Source organism: Schistocerca piceifrons, chromosome 3 (genome assembly GCF_021461385.2).
Source record: "Schistocerca piceifrons isolate TAMUIC-IGC-003096 chromosome 3, iqSchPice1.1, whole genome shotgun sequence".
NCBI lineage: Eukaryota > Metazoa > Arthropoda > Insecta > Orthoptera > Acrididae > Schistocerca > Schistocerca piceifrons.
In genome coordinates, this window is record NC_060140.1 from 683,024,798 (window position 1) to 683,046,653 (window position 21,856).

The following is a 21,856-nucleotide window of genomic DNA, read 5'->3' on the forward strand; positions in this document are numbered from 1 at the left end:
TGCTCCTGTTTTACTCGACGACTTTCCGTCAGTTGTTACGAAGTGTGACCTTTCTCAAAAAATGTTCAAATGTGTGTGAAATCTTATGGGACTTAACTGCTAAGGTCATCAGTCCCTAAGCTTACACACTACTTAATCTAAATTATGCTAAGGACAAACACACACACCCATGCCCGAGGGAGGACTCGAACCTCCGCCGGGACCAGCCGCACAGTCCATGACTGAAGCGATTCAGACCGCTCGGCTAATCCCGCGCGGCGACCTTTCTCACAGGAAATCAGGAATCTAGTCACACAACTGAGACGATACTACATAAGCACACAGATTAATTAGAAGTCGCTTGTGCAGTCTTTGGGTACGAACTTTCTCCGAGTAGCGGTTGTATACGATTGCTAACTATGGAGCTATTGTATCAGCATACTGTCAAATGAACGTGACTGATATACAGTCTGGACCGGACGCCTTGCATTTCTTGAGTCTTTTAAGCTGCTTCGGTTATCCAGACCAGAAGAGGTATAAGTCATACTGATAACTGAGCTCATGCTGCCAAGTTATTTAGAAATTTCACTAGATTTTTTAATTATTGAAATAACATCACATGCTCTCTCAAACCGGGGAGCTTCATTTCGTTTCCTCCTCCCTTTATGAGTGCTTCGCTTTTCTTGTGACGCAGTGTACATTCCTGTAAGAGTCGCACTCATGTGAAATCGGAAGAACGTTTTAGAAACTGAGACGGATTAGGCGGCAGGCGCGTGCTGTGCAGCTGACCTGACGGTGTTGTAGTCGGGCAGGCCGTTGTCGCGGCCGCGCATGATGTTGAGCGCGCCCAGGTCCCTCCTGGAGAACTCCATGGGGCCGAACAGCTTGTCCCGCACGTCGGAGCACAGCACCGTGTCCTCGCGCTCCGCGATCTGCGACGCCATCCCCAGCAGCAGCTCCTCCAGCGAGCTGTTCGACAGCACGTCCTGCGGCAAAAACACTCACTTTTCAGTCCTCGCTTCTTTGTCGAACACCGTTCTGCAAGTAACAGATTTAATATGACAAGCAACGACGCAAACATCGGTGAAAAAACTGGAACCCTTGAATATGTAACCTCATAGTTGACGCAGACAATCTAACAGATCGTATTTTGTGTCCATACATATTACAAAAATGTACACTACTGGCCATTAAAATTGTTACACCAAGAAGAAATGCAGATGATAAACGGGTATTCATTGGACAAATATATTATACTAGAACTGACATGTGATTACATTTTCACGCAATTTTGGTGCATAGATCCTGAGAAATCAGTACCCAGAACAACCACCTAATAACGGCCTTGATACGCCTGGCCATAGAATCAAACAGAGCTTGGAAGGCGTGTACAGGTACAGCTGCCCATGCAGCTTCAACACGATACCACAGTTCATCAAGAGTAGTGACTGGCGTATTGTGACGAGCCAGTTGCTCCGCCACCATTGACCAGACGTTTTCAATTGGTGAGAGATCTGGAGAATGTGCTGGCCAGGGCAGCAGTCGAACATTTTCTGTACCCAGAAAGGCCCGTACAGGACCTGCAACATGCGGTCGTGCATTATCCTGCTGAAATGTAGGGTTTCGCAGGGATCGAATGAAGGGTAGAGCCACGGGTCGTAACACATCTGAAATGTAACGTCCACTGTTCAAAGTGCCGTCAATGTGAACAAGAGGTGACCGAGACGTGTAACCAATGGCACCCCATACCATCACGCCTGGTGATAAGCCAGTATGGCGATGACTAATACACGCTTCCAATGTGCATTCACCGCGATATCACCAAACACGGATGCGACCATGATGATGCTGTAAACAGAACCTGGATTCATCCGAAAACATGACTTGTTGCCATTGGTGCAACCAGGTTCGTTGTTGAGTGATGCAGCGTCAAGGGTAACCGCAGCCATGGTCTCCGAGCTGATAGTCCATGCTGCTGCAAACGTCGTCGAACTGTTCGTGGAGATTTTTGTTGTCTTGCAAACATCTCCATCTGTTGATCGAGACGTGGCTGCACGATTCGTTACACCCATGCGGATAAGATGCCTGTCATCTCGACTGTTAGTGACACGAGGCCGTTGGGATCCAGCACGGCGTTCCGTATTACCCTCCTGAACCCACCGATTCCATATTCTGCTAACAGTCTTTGGATCTCGACCAACGCGAGCAGCAATGTCGCGATACGATAAACCGCAGTCGCGATAGGCTACAATCCGACCTTCATCAAGGTCGAAAACGTGATGGTACACATTTCTCCTCCTCACATGAGGCATCACAACAACGTTTCACCAGGCAAGGACGGTCAACTGCTGTTTGTGTATGAGAAATCGATTGGAAACTTTCAACATGTCAGCAAGTTGTATGTGTCGCCACCGGCGCCAACCTTGTGTGAGTGCTCTGAAAAGCTAATCACTTGCATATCACAGCATCTTCTTCCTGTCGGTTAAATTTCGCGTCTGTAGCACGTCATCTTCGTGGTGTAGCAATTTTTAATTGCCAGTAAAGTATGTATAGATGTTTCAAATTTCCTCGTAAACCGCTAGGCCGATTTCAGCCTTGTGTGATACATACATCACTTACGTCTGGAAAGAATCGTTGTCGGGGTAAGAGCCACCTACCTATCAGAGAGGAGGGGCTGAAAAACGGGTGTAGCCCACGACGCGCGAATAACCACACTTTAGCTATACAGTATTTCAAAATGAGAGCACTTATTGATTTACAAGAAATGTTACACAGAATTTAATCCTTTACGAATCTTTTTCTCGCTGACAACCTCACAAAATGGTAAAAGGGGAAAAAAACTTAAAAAAAAGCAGTGTAGATCGCAGAAATCTCTTTTATTCGTGACCGTTTGCAGTCCAAAGACGGACCACCTCGAGACCGTACTCCATAGTTAATGTGTGGAATTGCAGAAGTCTCCATAGTCTTCGTCAGTTCCCGCTCCATCGATCCGTCTCCACACATTAACCTTGGAGTACGGTGTGAAGATGGTCCACCTTCGGACTGCGACCGGTCAACAGTAAATGTGATTTCTGCGATTTGGACTGGTTTTTCAGTGCAACTGTAAAAGTGAGGGCTGTTTTCCGAAAATGTTTTCGAAAATATGAAAAGGAAATACTTACTACATTTTCGCTGTTTGTACAGTAAAACTACCGCACCAGGCACGACGTTTTAATTTATTACTTCTCTGGAACTAACTCTATTCGAAACAAACTTCGCACATAGTATCCACACATGCGGCTGAATTTATCCACAAAATTATGTTATTGTACGACATATAGTTCAGAAGATTTGACGGCATAAACATTTAAATGAGTAAAAATGAAACTGCAGGCTGAAATTTGCTACAGATACAGGTGAAATATATGTGAAATACATTAAATATATGAAAGATATATGAGACATGTGAGTAAGCGTCTAATGCTACAAGTAAAAGCTCCTCTTAAGTTCCTGGATCAATTTCAGACAAACTTGGTACACACATTACTTATTATCTGGAAAGAAATACTGTGGCGGTGACGACCAGCAACTTCCTATTAGGGTGGGAATGATAACATGAAGAGAGAAGAGGGAACAACGGGATGGACAGACGAAGATGGGGAAAGGAGGACATAGACAGATCTATGGAGGAGGAGAAAGACAGAGAGAGGGGGAGGGAGAAAGGACAGAAAAAGAGAAGAGAAGGAGATTAAACTTTTTCCTGCTCTTAGCTCGGATGGTACTGCAACCAGTAATATATGATGAAGAAACAAACAATCTTGGTTGCAGTGACGTAATTATTACTCATTTACCAATGAATGAGGCTTTTCGCCTGATTCACGAATCTTCAGATTTGGCTGATATTAGATGGTGTTAGGCAAATGGGTACGGAGCATACAAAATGTCACAGCAAATAACTGCCCTTTCCAAATATTCGGAAACAGTGCGCGGTGTGCTCGTTGAAGTATGCAATATTGTCTAATAAATACACTCCTGGAAATGGAAAAAAGAACACATTGACACCGGTGTGTCAGACCCACCATACTTGCTCCGGACACTGCGAGAGGGCTGTACAAGCAATGATCACACGCACGGCACAGCGGACACACCAGGAACCGCGGTGTTGGCCGTCGAATGGCGCTAGCTGCGCAGCATTTGTGCACCGCCGCCGTCAGTGTCAGCCAGTTTGCCGTGGCATACGGAGCTCCATCGCAGTCTTTAACACTGGTAGCATGCCGCGACAGCGTGGACGTGAACCGTATGTGCAGTTGACGGACTTTGAGCGAGGGCGTATAGTGGGCATGCGGGAGGCCGGGTGGACGTACCGCCGAATTGCTCAACACGTGGGGCGTGAGGTCTCCACAGTACATCGATGTTGTCGCCAGTGGTCGGCGGAAGGTGCACGTGCCCGTCGACCTGGGACCGGACCGCAGCGACGCAGGATGCACGCCAAGACCGTAGGATCCTACGCAGTGCCGTAGGGGACCGCACCGCCACTTCCCAGCAAATTAGGGACACTGTTGCTCCTGGGGTATCGGCGAGGACCATTCGCAACCGTCTCCATGAAGCTGGGCTACGGTCCCGCACACCGTTAGGCTGTCTTCCGCTCACGCCCCAACATCGTGCAGCCCGCCTCCAGTGGTGTCGCGACAGGCGTGAATGGAGGGACGAATGGAGACGTGTCGTCTTCAGCGATGAGAGTCGCTTCTGCCTTGGTGCCAATGATGGTCGTATGCGTGTTTGGCGCCGTGCAGGTGAGCGCCACAATCAGGACTGCATACGACCGAGGGACACAGGGCCAACACCCGGCATCATGGTGTGGGGAGCGATCTCCTACACTGGCCGTACACCACTGGTGATCGTCGAGGGGACACTGAATAGTGCACGGTACATCCAAACCGTCATCGAACCCATCGTTCTACCATTCCTAGACCGGCAAGGGAACTTGCTGTTCCAACAGGACAATGCACGTCCGCATGTATCCCGTGCCACCCAACGTGCTCTAGAAGGCGTAAGTCAACTACCCTGGCCAGCAAGATCTCCGGATCTGTCCCCCATTGAGCATGTTTGGGACTGGATGAAGCGACGTCTCACGCGGTCTGCACGTCCAGCACGAACGCTGGTCTAACTGAGGCGCCAGGTGGAAATGGCATGGCAAGCCGTTCCACAGGACTACATCCAGCATCTCTACGATCGTCTCCATGGGAGAATAGCAGCCTGCATTGCTGCGAAAGATGGATATACACTGTACTAGTGCCGACATTGTGCATGCTCTGTTGCCTGTGTCTATGTGCCTGTGGTTCTGTCAGTGTGATCATGTGATGTATCTGACCCCAGGAATGTGTCAATAAAGTTTCCCCTTCCTGGGACAATGAATTCACGGTGTTCTTATTTCAATTTCCAGGAGTGTACAAACCGGGATCAGGCCTGCACAGATCTGTTACCAGTGTTGGAGGTATAGTTGCTCATATTCAGCAACTTGTTGACCAAGGCCCAGAAGTGCCAAGAGATGAATGGTGGTCACTTTCAGCATGTGCTACAGTCAGGTTTATACTGTATTTCCTTTCCTCTGCTGTGTTTCTTTTTACCCTGGACTGTTTTCCGGGCCACTTTTATTTGCTCCACCGTATAGTACTAAAAACCAAAAAACATAACAGTTAATAGGATGTGTGGTTACTTCTAGCTACCACGTGTGCTTGATATCGTAATGGCATTCTCTCTATAAAGTGTCTCAGAACGCTGTCGACAGTCGATTCTGTTCCTGGAAGCTGTGGCTGAGGTCGGGAAGCATCCATGGTGCTAGGTAGCTCACAGACAGTAATTTATTTTCACAGTGCATTCCAAACAAAGATGGAGTGTCGGTTGTTTGTTGAGCATTTTAATATCAGGTAATTAAGGCGAATATAATGCCTTATAGTTGTTGTCAGAAAACTGGCCTAAATAGTCGTCTGTGGTAAATTATAAAACTGACAACCCGTTAACTTCCATACATCAATTTGCTTTCCAATAGTATTTCACTTAACATAAGTAACTGTTTCAGAACTTACAGCAATTGAAAATTCCGCTCTTGTGACTAGAGTAACTCTGAGAGAATTATTTCATGTTTAATTGTGATGTTTTATCTGTACGTAGTACGCTTATTAATCGCATTTCCGCTGGATATCGGCATCATTCTGTTCCTGCGAAATAATCAGTACGTTTTCAAATATTATTATTAATAATCCAAATTACTACTTCTACTAAGCGTTACAAACCACGAAGCCTCTTCACCGCACAATGAGTGATACTGAGTCACTCTGCCCTATCGATGGAGAAGGCATAGGACACTTACCGGACTCATGCCACTACCTCGTGTGAATGCGCGCGACTGAACGTGCGGACCAGCTGCAATGGCAGCTAGAACATTAATCTCCCCTCTTCTGTCGTCATTTGCTTCCTTCTGTTATGTTGTCTATGTGCTACACTATCACTTTCACGTAATTTCCGAGATGGTTGACGTCTATTGGGATATCTTGCCGCATACACCGTACAAGAACAAACTACATTCTTCGTGCACTCTCCATACACCATGGGCATGTCGGCTTCTTCTGCCTTGGTGAATCCCATCTTCCACTCATGATCTACTATTCGGACTGTCACACGCTAACTGTCTAGCAAGCAGCAGTGCACTCAAGGAACATACAAGCAAACGGTAAGCAAACATAACAACATCGTACCTAGAAACTGCGCAGATTGAATGGCAAAAACAAGTGTCGGCGTTGAAACTTTACAAAATACGACACTTCGTAAACGATCGCACTGTAATCGCCGGCCGGTGTGGCCGAGCGCTTCTAGGCGCTTCAGTCTGGAACCATGCGACCGCTACGGTCGCAGGTTCGAATCCTGCCTCGGGCATGGGTGTGTGTGATGTCCTTAGGTTAGTTAGGTTTAAGTAGTTCTAAGTTCTAGGGGACTGATGACCTCAGAAGTCAAGTCCCATAGTGCTCAGAGCCATTTGAACCATTTTGAGCGCTGTAATCCTGCAACAAACTCCACTGATATTCTAATTAACCCTACTTTTAGTTTGTTAGTGTCAGTCGGCGTTCTTTCATTCAAAAAGGTGTATGTTTGCGAAAAAATACACTTTATAAGCAGTATTACAATCTGTTTATTGGCTAAAGACACGAGCTCCTGACTACCAATCCATTCTATGAAAACAGCACGTCAATCGTAATGCGGCGCAAGTTTTAGATGATTCACCCCGTATTTCTCACGTATATAAATATTTCACAAAGATTGTTACGGCTTAAAGTCAAGCGCCGGCACGCCAGTCGGGAACGACAGGGAAGAGAAGGCTGTGAGAAGAAGTCAGCCAATCGCACGCTGGCCGGTCCTCCCTCCAGGACGACAACGCGACTGCAGCGACCCCTTGTGGAGAGGACATAAGCGCCGCAACCTACTGGTGATGGTCCAGTTCTATAGCAGCTTCAAAATTACCGACTTCGACAGCAGTGTCAACTGCAGTCACTTCGTTTGTACTCTCTACTTGGCACAGACTCGTGATTGTTTATACTGAAGAAGATTGATTGTTTTGAATGTCGCCCTTTGCTTGCGGCACATCCCGCCCTTTGCTTGCGGCACATCTGTGTCATTGCCGGAGTTAAGTATTGCAATTCTCTTATTGTAATTAAACTCATTAACACGACTTGTTTGATTAATTGTCTAGCGAAATGAGTATGCAGTCTTTCTAGACACTACATATTTGGCGACGAGGTGAACGAACACCACAGCTACAACCTAGAGCATGGCTGCCGCAATTTTGTTTTGTCGTGGGCTTTTCTGTTTTGCTGGGGCCTTAATTCTGCCTTGTCTTTTCTTTGTAGGGGTGTGTTTACATGTTTAAACGGCGTCTCTATTAGTGTTTTTTCTATTCAGTGTTTTCAGGTGGGTGTTACAGAAATTTTCTTTGCTTGTGTGCTTGTTTTTCTTGCTTGGATTGTCTGGTTACTGCATTTGCCTGTTCCAAAATGAGCAACTCACCTCTCCTACCCCCTGCTCAGGCGCCTCAGATGCAAGCGATAGATGCAATACAGCTAACACAAATGTTTCAGTTTCAGACACAGCAAATAGCCACCCTTCTAAACATGGTATAGGATCTACTCGCTAACCCAGCCACCAATGTAGCGCAAGAGGCAACAACTGGAGCTACGAGTGCCTTACTGCCTTTTCGCCAGTTTAACGAAAAAGAAGATGAATGGCTCGAATGGTTGCAACAGTATGAAGCCCACGTAATTGCGCACAAAGTATCAGGTACTGTGAAACTTTTTATCAATGGTCGGAAGTGCATTCTTCCGCCTCATTCAGAAATTGTTTCATGACGCCACTCTGGGTGAACTCTCCTACGATCAGGTTGCAGAGTCTCTAACTAACTACGTATTATGACTAACAAGTGAATGTGGTGGTAGCTAGGTACCAATTCTTTCATTGCAAGAAAATGTCAGAACAAACTTATCGCGAGTGAGTACTAGATCTGCAGGGAATTACAGGGAAATGCAAATTCAAATGTGCTTGTGGTGCTTTATATTCTGATGCTATGTTGCGTGATGCAGTCGTGTACATTGTAACTGATGTAAAACTTAGAGAACAGATTTTGAAACAATCAAATCCACAATTCCAGCACGTAGTGCATATTTTAGATCAGCATGATTCAGGTGCCATAGTGACCGATGAATTTGAGCAGCCACCAATTTGTCGGGTTCAGTCGTCCCTTGCTCACGACCAGCTCAGCAGGTAGCAACAACACGCACGCACCAAGGCACATAAAGAGTTCTCTAAACAGGTGAACAGATTTAAGTCATGCCCTTGGTGCTATTCGTGGCACAAACACCAAGATTGCCTATCCAGACAGGCACAATGTTATGTTTGTGGCAAGAAAGGTCACGTACAATCTGTATGTTTGCAATGGAACAAACGTAAGAATTCTGCCCCCTCACAAAAATCTAGTCACAAAGCCCAAGGGGCAAGCAATGCAGTATATTCAAAGCCTGCTGCAGATATTAGCAAAACTAGAAAGCAAACAGTTTCTGCGGCTGGTCCCGGCGGAGGTTCGAGTCCTCCCTCGGGCATGGGTATGTGTGTTTGTCCTTAGGATAATTTAGGTTAAGTAGTGTATAAGCTTAGGGACTGATGACCTTAGCAATAAAGTCCCATAAGATTTCACACACATTTGAACACACACACAAACAGTTTCTTCAGTGCTACGCCAGTCCAACAAACGTTTTGTTCAAATGGTTCAAATGGCTCTGAGCACTATGGGACTTAACATCTGAGGTCATCAGTCCCCTAGAACTTAGAACTACTTAAACCTAACTAACCTAAGGACATCACACACATCCATGCCCGAGGCAGGATTCGAACCTGCAACCGTAGCGCCTAGAACCGCTAGGCCACCACAGCCGGCAAACTTTTTGTTCATTGGCATCTTAGTGGAAAACGTATGAAATTTCAGTTGGACAAGGGTGCCTCTGTTACATTGCTGAATCGTAACACATATGAACTGCTAGGCTCTCCACGCCTGTCTAAAACTAGCATACACCTGATGGAACTGTGACTTTCACTGTGCTACAATCACGCGATTGTGGAAACATATTTGGTCTTGATTCGTTTGATTTGTTTGGCTTTATAATTCAGGACAATGTGTTGTCAGTGAATATATTCAATCTAAAGACAGTGTAGATATCTTGCTGAAAGAATTCTCTGAACTCTTTTCTGAAGGTTTAGGCAAGGCTAAACAATTTTTTTGCATATATTACGATGAAAGACAATGGTCAGCCGAAATTTTGCCGGGCCAGAACTGTTCCCATTGCATTACAGGACAAAGTCGCTGCTGAACTTAAAGTATTGCAAGGTAGTGGAGCTATTGCGCCCATACAAGCTAGTCAATGGACAAGTCCACTGGTTTTGCTTCCCAAACCTTCAGATCGCTTTCGTCTCTGTGTTGACTTTAAGTCTACAGTCAACCCACAAACTGTGATTGATACTTATCCATGGCACCCCCATGAACAGATTCGGCGCTGGTCGCTACTTTTCCAAAATTGATTTGCGCTACGCATATCTTCAAATACCACTAGATGAAGAATCTCAAACCGTGTGTGCTCTGAACACTCATTTGGGCTTGTTTAAATATTTGCGTTTGCCTTTTGGCAGTGCTTCCGCATCCAATATTTTCCAACAGTATTTGGAACAGCTGACTCGTCAAGTACCAAACTGTTCAAACTATTTGGACGATATTGTCGTAGAAGGTCGTACACCTGAGAACACATTGCAAATTTGCTTGCTTTGTTTCGTGTTTTATATGATGCAGGCTTAAGGTGTAGACTGGACAAGTGTGATTTTTTAAAACCTGAGTAGCAGTATCTTCGTAATGTCATAAACAGTGAGGATGTACATTCTCTTCAGTCGCATTTGTTAGCCATAGGAGACCTGCCAGTTTCTCGCAGTGTCACAGAATTGCAGTCAGTCCTAGGGAAAATGAGCTATTACATTCGGTTCACAACGAATGCTGCACAGATCGCCGTTCTATTGCATCGCTTGCGTCGCAAGAATGTCCCCTTTGTTTGCCCAAATGAGTGTCAAGAAGCTTTTCAAGAACGTAAAGATGCATTGCTCAGTGATCGATGCTTGGTTCACTTTGATCCTGACAGACCACTTGCGTTGCAAGTGGATGCTTCTTTTTACGCTTGGCGAGGTACGACTGGAAGTCTGACGTCACCTGCAGCCACAGCTTCCGGTCCATCAGAGCATCGAGAGGGGGGCGGGGGGAGGAGGAATGTTATGGCGTAAAGTCAAGCGTTGGCTCTCCAGTCGGGAACGACAGGTAAGAGAAGGCTGTGAGAAGTGAGCCAGTAGCACGCTGACCGGACCTCCCTCTAGGACGACAACGAGACAGCAGCGGCCCCTATGTGGAGAGAAAATAAGCGCAGCGACCGACTGGTGACGGCCCAGTTCAATAGCAGCTTCAAGATTAGCGACTTCGACGGCAGCGTCAACTGCAGTCACTTCACTTGTACTCTCTATGTAGCACAGACTTCAGATTGTTTCTACTTAAGAAGATTGATTATGATTATTTTGTATGTCACCCTTTGCTTGCGATACATCTGCGTCATTGCCAAAGTTATGTATTGTAATTTTCTTACTGTAATAAAACTGATTAATACGACTTGTTTGATTGTTTGTCTAGCGAATCGAGTATGCAGGCTTCCTAGACATACAAAGATCTAACTTATTTAATCTGTATTTCTAGTGAATTCCGACCTGTAGTTTCCTCTGAGTTTCGAGGAAACTTTTAATTCTGCAAGTAACTCGTTGTAGTTGACTGTTGCTGGCAACTGTCTGATACGTCGAGCGACTCCAGAGAGTGCTGGGCCGTGTGGCATAATCGTTGGCCACGATACACGCTGGCAAAATTGTTGGCTCACTGCAATGTTCGTTCTCATGATGTGGTTGAGGCACTGAACAACGCAAATAAGAGACAGATGGCGCTTTATATTTTTAAATTATTCCAATTCTACTGATAGATGGAAAAAAATACCGACAGTTCGTTTTCGGACTTTCTACACGTTACCCCTTTTCATCCACCTCTAGTGGTACTAGAGGTATCTTACTCCAAGAATTTCTATACAAATAACGAGTCAGTTTGGCTGACATTGCTCCAGACTTTCATGAGTTATCCTTTTATGTCATCCCTTATCTTTCTAAGCCCTCAGTAATAGGCGTTCTAGGGTATCTGTCAAACTTTTTACAGACAACAGGTGGTATGTGTGCCAATTTTGGTAGAAAATCTAGTAGAGATATGTTGATATGTCACTATCCTTACACCCAGTCCCCCTACCCCTACTCTAGAGGTGAAACGTCATCGCGACTGCCGCCAATAAGTCCAGTGACGCCGAAAACTATGGCTTTGATAATAACATCTGTCGTTATCAAATATTTTTGTATATGACATCATCACAACCTCACCCGTACCGCTACGTGTGGTGTGGTTTATTATTACTAAAATATTTTAGTACAAATAATTGTACAAGTAATGTGTATACAATATTTGATTAAAATTGATGGAGACGTCCTGGAATGAAGCTTCTATGTCCCCCATCTTCAGCCCCATCCCTATGAGGGTAGGTTGTTCTTTTCCCCACAGGAACCCTCGCAGGCATAGGCGCAACAACTCACCAAAGTTTTTCATGATGAATAAATCCGCTCCAGTTTTAAGTGACAAATCTTTTGTTTGGATAAACTCGTACATACGACCCGGGTTTCAGGATACGAATCCCATCTTCAGGTGCTTCAAAAAAACAAAGTAAACTGAGAGGGATACTGTACAAAAATAATGAAAATCAGAGGGTTCCATAAGATTTGAACGTCCGGTCATATCAGGATTGTGTACGAGAGAATCGTAAAAAAAAAAAAAAGTTCAAATGCCTCTAAGCACTATAGGACGTAACATCTGAGGTACCAGTCCCTTAGACTTAGGAGTACTTAAACCTAACTAACCTAAGGACATCACACACATCCATGCCCGAGGCAGGATTCGAACCTGCGACCGTAGCAGCCGCGTTTTTCCGGACTGAAGCGCCTAGAGCCTCTCGACTACAGCGGCCAGCTAGAGAATCGTCCCAGTCATGTACAAAATCCAGCAAATTTATTAAGTAGCATACGAGGTCCCGTGCGGGTGAGGCATGTGAAGATTCTTTGAGCTAACAAGTACCACAGTGTCTAAACGGGGCCTAACCGAAAAAACCATGAAAGAAAGAGAAAAGCCAAAAAATTATGACCACTGCCAACTACAAGATTGGATGCCTCCAGGTGGTGCGGACGCAGAAAGAAAAGTATGTGAGCCTAGCAGAGAGGGATAGGGGATTACAATGGCGAAGATATGCGCTCCAAATTGAGAAACCCAGCGAGATATGCGACTCTGCCGAAGGGCAGATTATTATTACGCAGAGCCTATGAACGAATATCTCGGAAACGGTGAAGCTGGTAGAATGTTCACGTGCTACTCTCGTGGGCATCTACTGAAAGTGGTAGAAAGGCAGTGAAACTACCACTAGGCGCTAGATATCCACGAGGCTTCACAGAGCGTGGGGTTTGAAGGCTTGTCTGCTCTGTAAAGCAGGGTAGATGGTGATCTGTGGCATCTCTGTCGAAAGAATACAGTACTGGTGCACGCGCAAGTGTTTCGGAGTTCACCATTCATCGTACAGTGCTGACCATGGAGCTCCGCAGCAGACCACTCCCACGCGTTCATTTGTTGATCCAACGACGTCGTCAGTTATGATTGCACTGGGCACGGGACCATCGGGATTCGACCGTTGATCAATGAAAACGTGTCAGCTCTGCAGGTGAATAACAGTTTTGCCACACTAGGTCGATGGTCGTCTCCACAAACGCGGTCATCGAAACGTGCAGCGCACCACGGACGCAGGCTGGTGGGAGCAGTATTACACAATGAGAGACATCCTCCTGCTCTGGTAGTAATCGAAGCCACCAAGTCAGCTACGAACTACCTGCATCCCTTTATACTTGATGTCTTCCATGACGACGATGTCATATTTCAGCAGTTGTATCTGCATCGAGGCCAGGATCGTCCTACAGTGGTTCCCATAGCATGACAGGGAAATCGTGTTAATATCTCGGCCACCAAATTCGCCTGACGTAAATTCGATGGTTTCTATCTGGGTCGCTCTCGAGCGCCATCTCCGCGTACAGAAATCAGTGGCCAGTTGTTTACGGGAATTACATGACTTGTGCGTAGACACCCGTTGCCACACAGCTCCACAAATCTACCAACCAACTGCAGAATCGTTAATGTACAGCGTCACGTAGAAGGCCCAACGAGCTATTAAGCATATGGTCATAATATTTTGGCTTGTCAGGATAAACACTTTTTTCCAGGGTAATGTGATCTACGAAGCAACTGCAAACGGCTATAACATGTGGCACAGGCTTAAAGTAAAATGAAGGCACAAATGCCATGGAATCCCAAGTTTTGAATCTGAAAAGTAGCCAACTATTAAGTGCCCATCTCGCCGCAAGTCCGGTCAACGGACTGCTGCGCGAACGGCAATGGAACGTTTTAATACACAAATACGTTATAGAGTGTCAGCCACCAGAACTATTGCCGAGGGCGGAAGGGACAACCAAAGAAATCATAGCTAACAACATGGTCATACCCCCACGTTTTCTCCCAAACGCCATCCGCTACTAAGAGCGCTAAAACCATATTACTGTATGAATGGAATTAACTGAGCTATGACAGGTATAGATCAAAGAATAAAGGCGAAACGTGTAATATATAAAGTAGTTATCAAGAAACAAAAATATTAAAAAGGTATGATAAAATTTTCAAGGAATAAAAATAATAAAAGCATAGTGCAGAATATAAAAGAGGCCAAACCGGCACACCACAAATTAAATATGGTAGTGGAAGATATGTCTAATATACAGTGTATGTCATTAAGAGTACAAGGCCATGGATGCGGACAGTGCAACACAACGTATAATGTAATATACATAATCATGGTGCATGTTTCATACAAGTAAAGGGTTTTTCAAGTATAAGAGACGTTCAAAAAGAAACAAGCCGGAGTCTGGAGTGCGCAAACCAGGAACAGGTGGGTAATATCGTGGCGTGTGTAACGAGGTGTGGTTCCGACCAGAGCATTGAAGTTCACAGCCCGTCGCTAGAGGGCACGCGTGCACATCACGTGACTATACAGAGCTAGCAGCAGCATGCATCAATCGTCCAACGCTGCCAGTCGCATTGCAAACAGTGACATGGAGGCGTCAAAAGAAGAGTAAAGAGGTGTTGTTCGTTTTCTGATAGCGGAAGGAGTAGGAGGAACGCACATTCATCGACGAATGTCACAAGTGTACGGTAAACATTGCATGCCCCTTGCAAGGGTCAAGGCGTGGCACAAACGCTTCAGGGAAGGACGAGTGTCGTTAGCCGATGATGTGGAGCACCACACTGCACTACCGATGACATCGTCCAGCCAGTGGATGCACTCATTACCCAGGAGCGCCGAGTTACAGTGGAAGCCATAGCCGCCGTAGTCGGATTGAGGGTCGTAAGTGTTCACACCATCGTGATGGAACGACTGCACATGCACAAAATGTGTGCCCAGTGGGTGCCCCACAGTCTTCAACCACACCAGGAAGCATATCGAATGGCCCACTGTCTTGCTCATCTGCAGCGCTATGCCCGGGAAGGGAATGCGTTCCTGGCACTAGCAGTGGCTGGCGATGAGTCATGGTTTCATCACTTCGAACCAGAATCAAAACGATAAAGTCTCCAGTGGAAGCATCCAGGGTCATCACCACCAGAAAAAGCCAAGGCCATCCACACGGGTGCAGGAAAGGTAATGGTGACGTTCTTCTTTGACCAAGATGGCCCCTTCTGATTCACTTCCTGCAGCACGGGACAACAGTGAATGCCCAGCGTTACTCGCAAACCTTGAGCACCGTTCGCCAAGCGATCGAATCAAAACGACCACGCAATCTCACCCGTAGGGTCATTCTGCTCCACGACAATGCAAAGCCTCATACGGCCAACAAAGTCGCGGAACTCCTGCAGAAATACAAATGGGAGGTTCTCGGCCACCCTCCATACAGTCCGGACCTCTCTGCCTGTGATTACGCCATTTTTGATCCCCTCAAAAAGGCTCTTAGGGGCAAACAATTCACCTCGGATGACGTGCGGAACTGGCTAACATTGCAGCCGTGGGAATTTTATGAGACAGCCATTCACCGCCTTGTCTCATAGTGGGACAAGAGTCTCAACAGCCAGGGTCAATGCTTCTAACATACAGGTACTGGTTTCTGTAATTATGCCTTCGGCTCGTTTCTTTTTGAATGCCCCGTATTCACTGGTGTGAATTTATGCGTCACCACAAACTTTGACAACTTTGGATGTCCCTCAAAGAGTATACTATCACCGAAGTTTCATAGGAATCGGATGAATGGTACAGGAACGCACAAGAGACGAACAAATAAGCAAACAAATAGATATTAATTTTTTATTTTAGTCCGCAGCTCGTGGTCGTGCGGTAGGGTTCTCGCTTCCCACGCCCGGGTTCCCGGGTTCGATTCCCGGCGGGGTCAGGGATTTTCTCTGCCTCGTGATGACTGGGTGTTGTGTGATGTCCTTAGGTTAGTTAGGTTTAAGTAGTTCTAAGTTCTAGGGGACAGATGATCATAGCTGTTAAGTCCCATAGTGCTCAGAGCCATTTGAACCATTTTTTTTAATTTTAGATTTGTGTGGTGCGGTTCCTAGAGCGCAGGCCAGATGGCCTGGACGGTTGTACTCACATTGGAATCCCACCAGGTGGAGCAGAGGCGGATGGCGCGGTGGCCCATCGACGTGGAGCGGTAGCGGCAGGCGGCGTCGCGCCGGTAGATGCCCGGCGGGATGAGCGTGTGGCCGAAGCGGAAGGCGGCGCTCTGGAAGACGTGGCTGACGCCGGGGTGCACGTCCGGCTTGTAGCCCTCGTACGGCGGCAGCGCCTCCCCCATGAACGCCGGCAGGTACTCGTACGCGATGATGTTCTGCGGGGCAGGCAGGCACCTCAGGTCTGGTAATGCAGGGCGAACTTCCCAAATAGTGCGTGCACAAACTGACCTGGCAGCTGTGGCCATAGGCAGCAAAACAGTCGAAAGGGAAGCAGTACTTGAGAAGGCAATGGGACAGGGTTTTTGCCTGTCACCGATGTTATTCATTCTGTAGGTTGAGCAAACAGTAATGGAAACAATGACATTTGCTAAGAAAATTAAAGTTCATGGAGGGAAAAATTCACAACTTTCCCACGTGTTTCTAATTCTAGAGTGGTATAGAGATACAGATTTTGTACGGTATCAATGAAGAATTGGCCACATACACAAAATATAGCAAAGTACGACGTATGGTATGTAGTATATTACTTTTCTACACAAGGAAGATGAACATGAAGGCAATATTATAAATGAGAAGAGGACGTAAGTGAAGATGAAATAGGAGCATGATAGTGCGAGAAGCATTTGATAGAGCAGTGGAAGACCTAAGTCTTTAAATAGGGTGTAGTCGTCTTTCACCCGTGTTGTTCAATCTATACATCAAAGAAGCAATGGCGGAAATAAAAGAAAGGTTCAAGAGTGGAATTGAAATTGAAGAAAACAGTGAATTGAGCGTATGGCATCGTTAGCCGGCAGGCCCCATCTGGGGAAGTTCGGCCGCCAAGTGCAAGTCTTATTTCAGTCGACGCCACATTGGGCGACTTGCGTGACGGTTATGAGGATGAAATGATGATGAGGACAACACAGCACCCGACTCCCCAAGCGGAGAAAATCTCCAAGCCGGCCGGGAATCGAACCAGGGCCCGCTTGCTTGGGAGGCGAGCACGTTACTACCCAGCTAAGCAGGCGCGCAAAATTGAAGAAGAAAGGTTGTCAGTGATATGTTTCACTGATGACAATGTGAAGATGAATTACAGGATCTGCTGAATTGAGTGAACAGTCTAATGAGTACAGCATATAGATTGAGAGAAGTAGCAGAAATGAGAACAGCGAGAAACTTAACAGGATTGGTGATGACGAAGTAGATGAAGTTAGGGAATTCTGCTACCTAGTATGATGTATCATGCAGCGTAACTTGCTGTGACAGTGCGAGAGAGAGACAAAGATATTGTTTATTACTCTGTGGCGGACAGCGGTCACATAATTATTCTTAGAATATAGTTTTTGTTTGTCCTGGTTAAGAGTAATTTTTAGAGAGGAGAGCCATTCTTGTGATGTAAAAAATCGACGCCATTGCGAGTTTTTGATTCACATTGTAAAATATAAGTGCATATGGAAGGAAATCAGTTAATAGAACAATAAAATATTGTTCATTTCAAGAAGGTACGTCTTATTATACACCCAGCGATGTACTGCTATTGTGATCTACTAATAAACACCAGTTGAGAACAGTTCCGACGGGAGCGTTCAGTTCTAGTGAAATAGTTCGATGTTTTCTTCGGAAAAGAAGTCACTTCATGGATCATTCAAATCCACAATAGTAACTGCAGGAATATCATGAAGTCTCTCAAGAAAGACCTGGTGTAATCAAGGGATACACATGCCATTTAGATGTGATACCACACCAAGTTTTCTGCCGTATTTTTTATTCAGTACTGTGGCACCAACGAAAGGCAGTTGATGCGGAAATCCACCAGATGCTTGAATGGGATCTGATCGAACCTTCGACGAGTCCATACTGTAGTCCGCTTCATGTTGTCTCGAAAAAGGGAGGAAAAGTTCGTCTCGTGCTAGACGCACGGCAGATAAATAAGATTATCATGCCCGTGCGAACTCACCTGGAAAACATCGATGAGCTAATTCAAAGGTTCGAGGGGATGAAATACTTAACAAATATTGATTTGAGAAGTTCATTTTGGCAGGTGGCTCTAGACGAACCATCAAAAAAGTACACCGCATTTGTACATGCAGGTAGAAGCTATCAATTTAAGGTTTTACCTTTCGGGCTAAACGTGAGCTCAGGAGTTTTTATAAATGCTCTAGATCATGCATTGGGACCTGCACTTCGAAGCAATTTAACTTTGTTTGTGGACGACATGCTCATAGCTACGAGCACATGGGAGGAGCACGTTGATTTATTGAGAAGAGTGTTAGAACGTTTCAAGGAAGCAGGCATAACCGCAAATCTGCAAAAGTCCCATTTTGCTCGAGATAAAATCAAATTTTTGGGTCATCTTATAAATGAAAAAGGCATCTTACCGGACTCCGAGAAACTAAAGGCAATCAAAAACTTTGCAGTTCCAACAACAAAAAGACAGTTAAAGGGCTTCCTCGGAGTTGTCTCTTTTTTCAGGCGTTTCATTCACGACCACTCTATTAATGCAGAACCGTTGTACAGCTTGTTGCGCAAAAATACTCCGTGGGTGTGGACGCAACAATGTCAGAATGCATTTGAAGCAATAAAACATGCCTTAGTCAATTCACAAATATTATATCATCCGGAAATGAGCCAAGAATTCGGTTTAATGGCAGATGCTTCGGAAATTGGAATAGGTTCATGCCTCTTCCAAGTAAAGATGATAGATAGGAAATCAACTTTCTGTCCAATAGCTTTTGCTAGCCGACTCTTAACTGCTTGTGAAAGAACATATACGACTACCGAAAGGGAAGCATTGGCCGTAGTTTGGTCATTTAAGATATTTTACAATTACTTATATGGAGCGAAGACAACAGTATACTGTGACCACAAAGCGTTAAGTTTTTTGCAAACATGTAAATTATTACATCCAAGATTAGCAAGATGGACGCTCTCACTCCAAGAGTTTCAATTTGAAATTAAATACCTAAGCGGACAGGATAATTTCATTGCTGATGCACTGTCTAGAATGCCAGATGGAGATTTGTCAACTATCAACATCACCGGCAATCCGTCCGAATTTAATGTTCTTATAATGACTGATAGAATATATAGGAAACATTTTCTTGACATGTGTAAGAACATGGAAAAACTACAGAATGAAGATCCTCGTTGGCATTCAATAAAGGAAACTTTAGCAAAGCCTGGAAACGATGATCTGAAGAGACTGTACAAAGTTGAGGACGATGTCTTATTTTTCAAAGGGCATCTTGATTCAGATAATTGGAAGGTGTGTATTCCCGAGAAGAATGAGAATGACTTAATTTTGCACACGCACATCACTTGGGGACATTTTGGAGTATTAAAGTGTGCTCGGAAGATTCAAGCATATTGCTACTTCCCAAACATTCGCAGGAAAGTGCACAGACAGTTAAGGAAATGTAAAATTTGTCAGCTAGCCAAACCAGGAAATTTTCCCACTAAACCGCTGTCAATCATTTCGGTCGACGTCTGTGGTCCTCTACCATCATCAAGGGGAGGATGCAAATATATTGTAGCTTTTCTTGATATATTCACTAAGTATGTCAAACTTTACCCATTAAAATCAGCTACTGCTGCATCCATAGCCAAGAAGCTGGTCAAAGATTATATAGTCAAAGTAGGCAAACCAGAGGCTATTCTTTCTGACAATGGGTCAATGTTCACTGGATTTCGTTGGAGGCAAACATTAGCCAGTTGTGGTATAAAACAAATTCTAACATCAGTGTACCACCCATCGGCGAATCCCGTGGAACGAATTTTTCGTGAATTAAACCGGTTCATGAGAACATATTGCCACAACCAGCAACCCAAATGGATCGATTATCTTCACGATTTTCAGGAAATTGTAAACAATATGCCACATACTACGACAGAATACACCCCATACGAACTGATGTTTGGAAAACAGGAACAGAATGACTGGATTCGACCAATTCCTAAAGTAGCTATTAACAAAATAGACCTACAAAATAAAGTACGACAATCCTTACTCACTATAATGGACAAGGCAAGAAAAAGGAAAATATATTTTGACAATCGACTTGGAAAAATAAAAACATATAAAGTGAAAGACCAAGTTTTAGTAAAAACTCATCCTAAGGCTTCACTTATACAGAGGAAGAACACAAAATGGCAATTATTGTATCAAGGACCATTTGTGATTACCAAAATACCCCATCCAGGAACTTATGTTTTGAAGGATGTGAAGAATGGAAAGGTGAAAGGAATGTATCCTCATCACTTGTTAAAGCAATTTCATGATGACTGAAGATTCTGAATATTGAAAATACTATTCTTATCAAATAATATTGATTAGAGAATTTTCATTAAACCTATGAATCATACTTAGGATAGTTTTTTTTTTTTTTGCAATTTAGTAGTTAGTTTTCTTTTCAGGCATACTGTACGAGAGATGTGCAGACATTATGTATAGGTTTTCCACTGTAAGGATAAGTTTTCTTTTCAGTATGCAGAGAATTTAGCTATAGTATGAATGATTTCTTTTAAAAAATTTTTATTTAGTAGATAGTAATTTCAATCAGGTTTCACAATGCATAATGACCATGGGTTAGTGACTCAAATGAATCTGGTCTATGGCAAGATATTTTTTCTTATGTCAATTTAACAATCTCAATGTATGTTTGTATTTGCTTTTTTACTCGCTGAGCTGAAGTCATGCTGTTCGGAAGGGGTAACCCGTTCTCAGTTTTAAAAGGACGCCTATTACTTTGTTTCAATCTTTTGTGATGAACATCGTCTTTAGAATTGTACTATTGTTGTAACATACCTGTGTATGTAAATTATGTTATATCAATTGTTGCTCGCGAAGTTACCAACTGAGCGAATGCCTTTCAGTTATAAGCCCATCAACAAGTGTTAAAGTCCATCTGAAAGATGACGAGCATAAGTTGACACGGCAGCTCCAATTGGATTTGTGTATAATGCATTCTAGGGTTGTTGATAGAAATGAAGAACACCTTACGACTTCCGAGTATTTCGAATTCAGAACAGAGAATTAGAAAGAACTTTAGATTAGATTCTATTTCAGCTCAGCATAGATCAAACACCTTTTCCACGGAACTTACACTGACTCTTATTTTCATGTTAACCATATGCGGAAAACCATAATACCCACGAGGAGACGGTGAAATGGGAATAGAATTCAATCAGTTACCCGGAAATGACTGATAGAAGGGAATCGTAGATGGACGTAAACCAACGCGTCGACGGTTCACCTCAAGACACAGAAGATTAACAGTGTTGTGTTTCTTTTGTGAACAGTGTTTAAATTCATTCAACAAAAAAAATCCATATTGTAAATATTTTTTTTATTTTCCATTGTAATTCAATTAATTATCCTTGCAAATGAGAAATATGAGGATGGTAAATCTACCCCAAGGTTTTCCTTGGTTTTCCTTCGTGGGGCTTGGCCGAATG

At 44.5% G+C, this 21,856-nt stretch overlaps 1 protein-coding gene across 1 annotated transcript in view; it reads right to left on the reverse strand.

Moving 5' to 3' along the window:
* Positions 1 to 21,856, reverse strand: part of LOC124788962 (dual oxidase) — a 549,428-nt gene that overhangs the window by 88,053 nt on the left and 439,519 nt on the right. Inside the window, exons 7-8 of the mRNA XM_047256252.1 lie at positions 16,342 to 16,578; positions 769 to 965 (exon numbers count right to left, since the gene is read on the reverse strand). Of these exons, the coding sequence (XP_047112208.1) occupies positions 769 to 965; positions 16,342 to 16,578 (434 nt within the window). The remainder of the gene's footprint in view (positions 1 to 768; positions 966 to 16,341; positions 16,579 to 21,856) is intronic.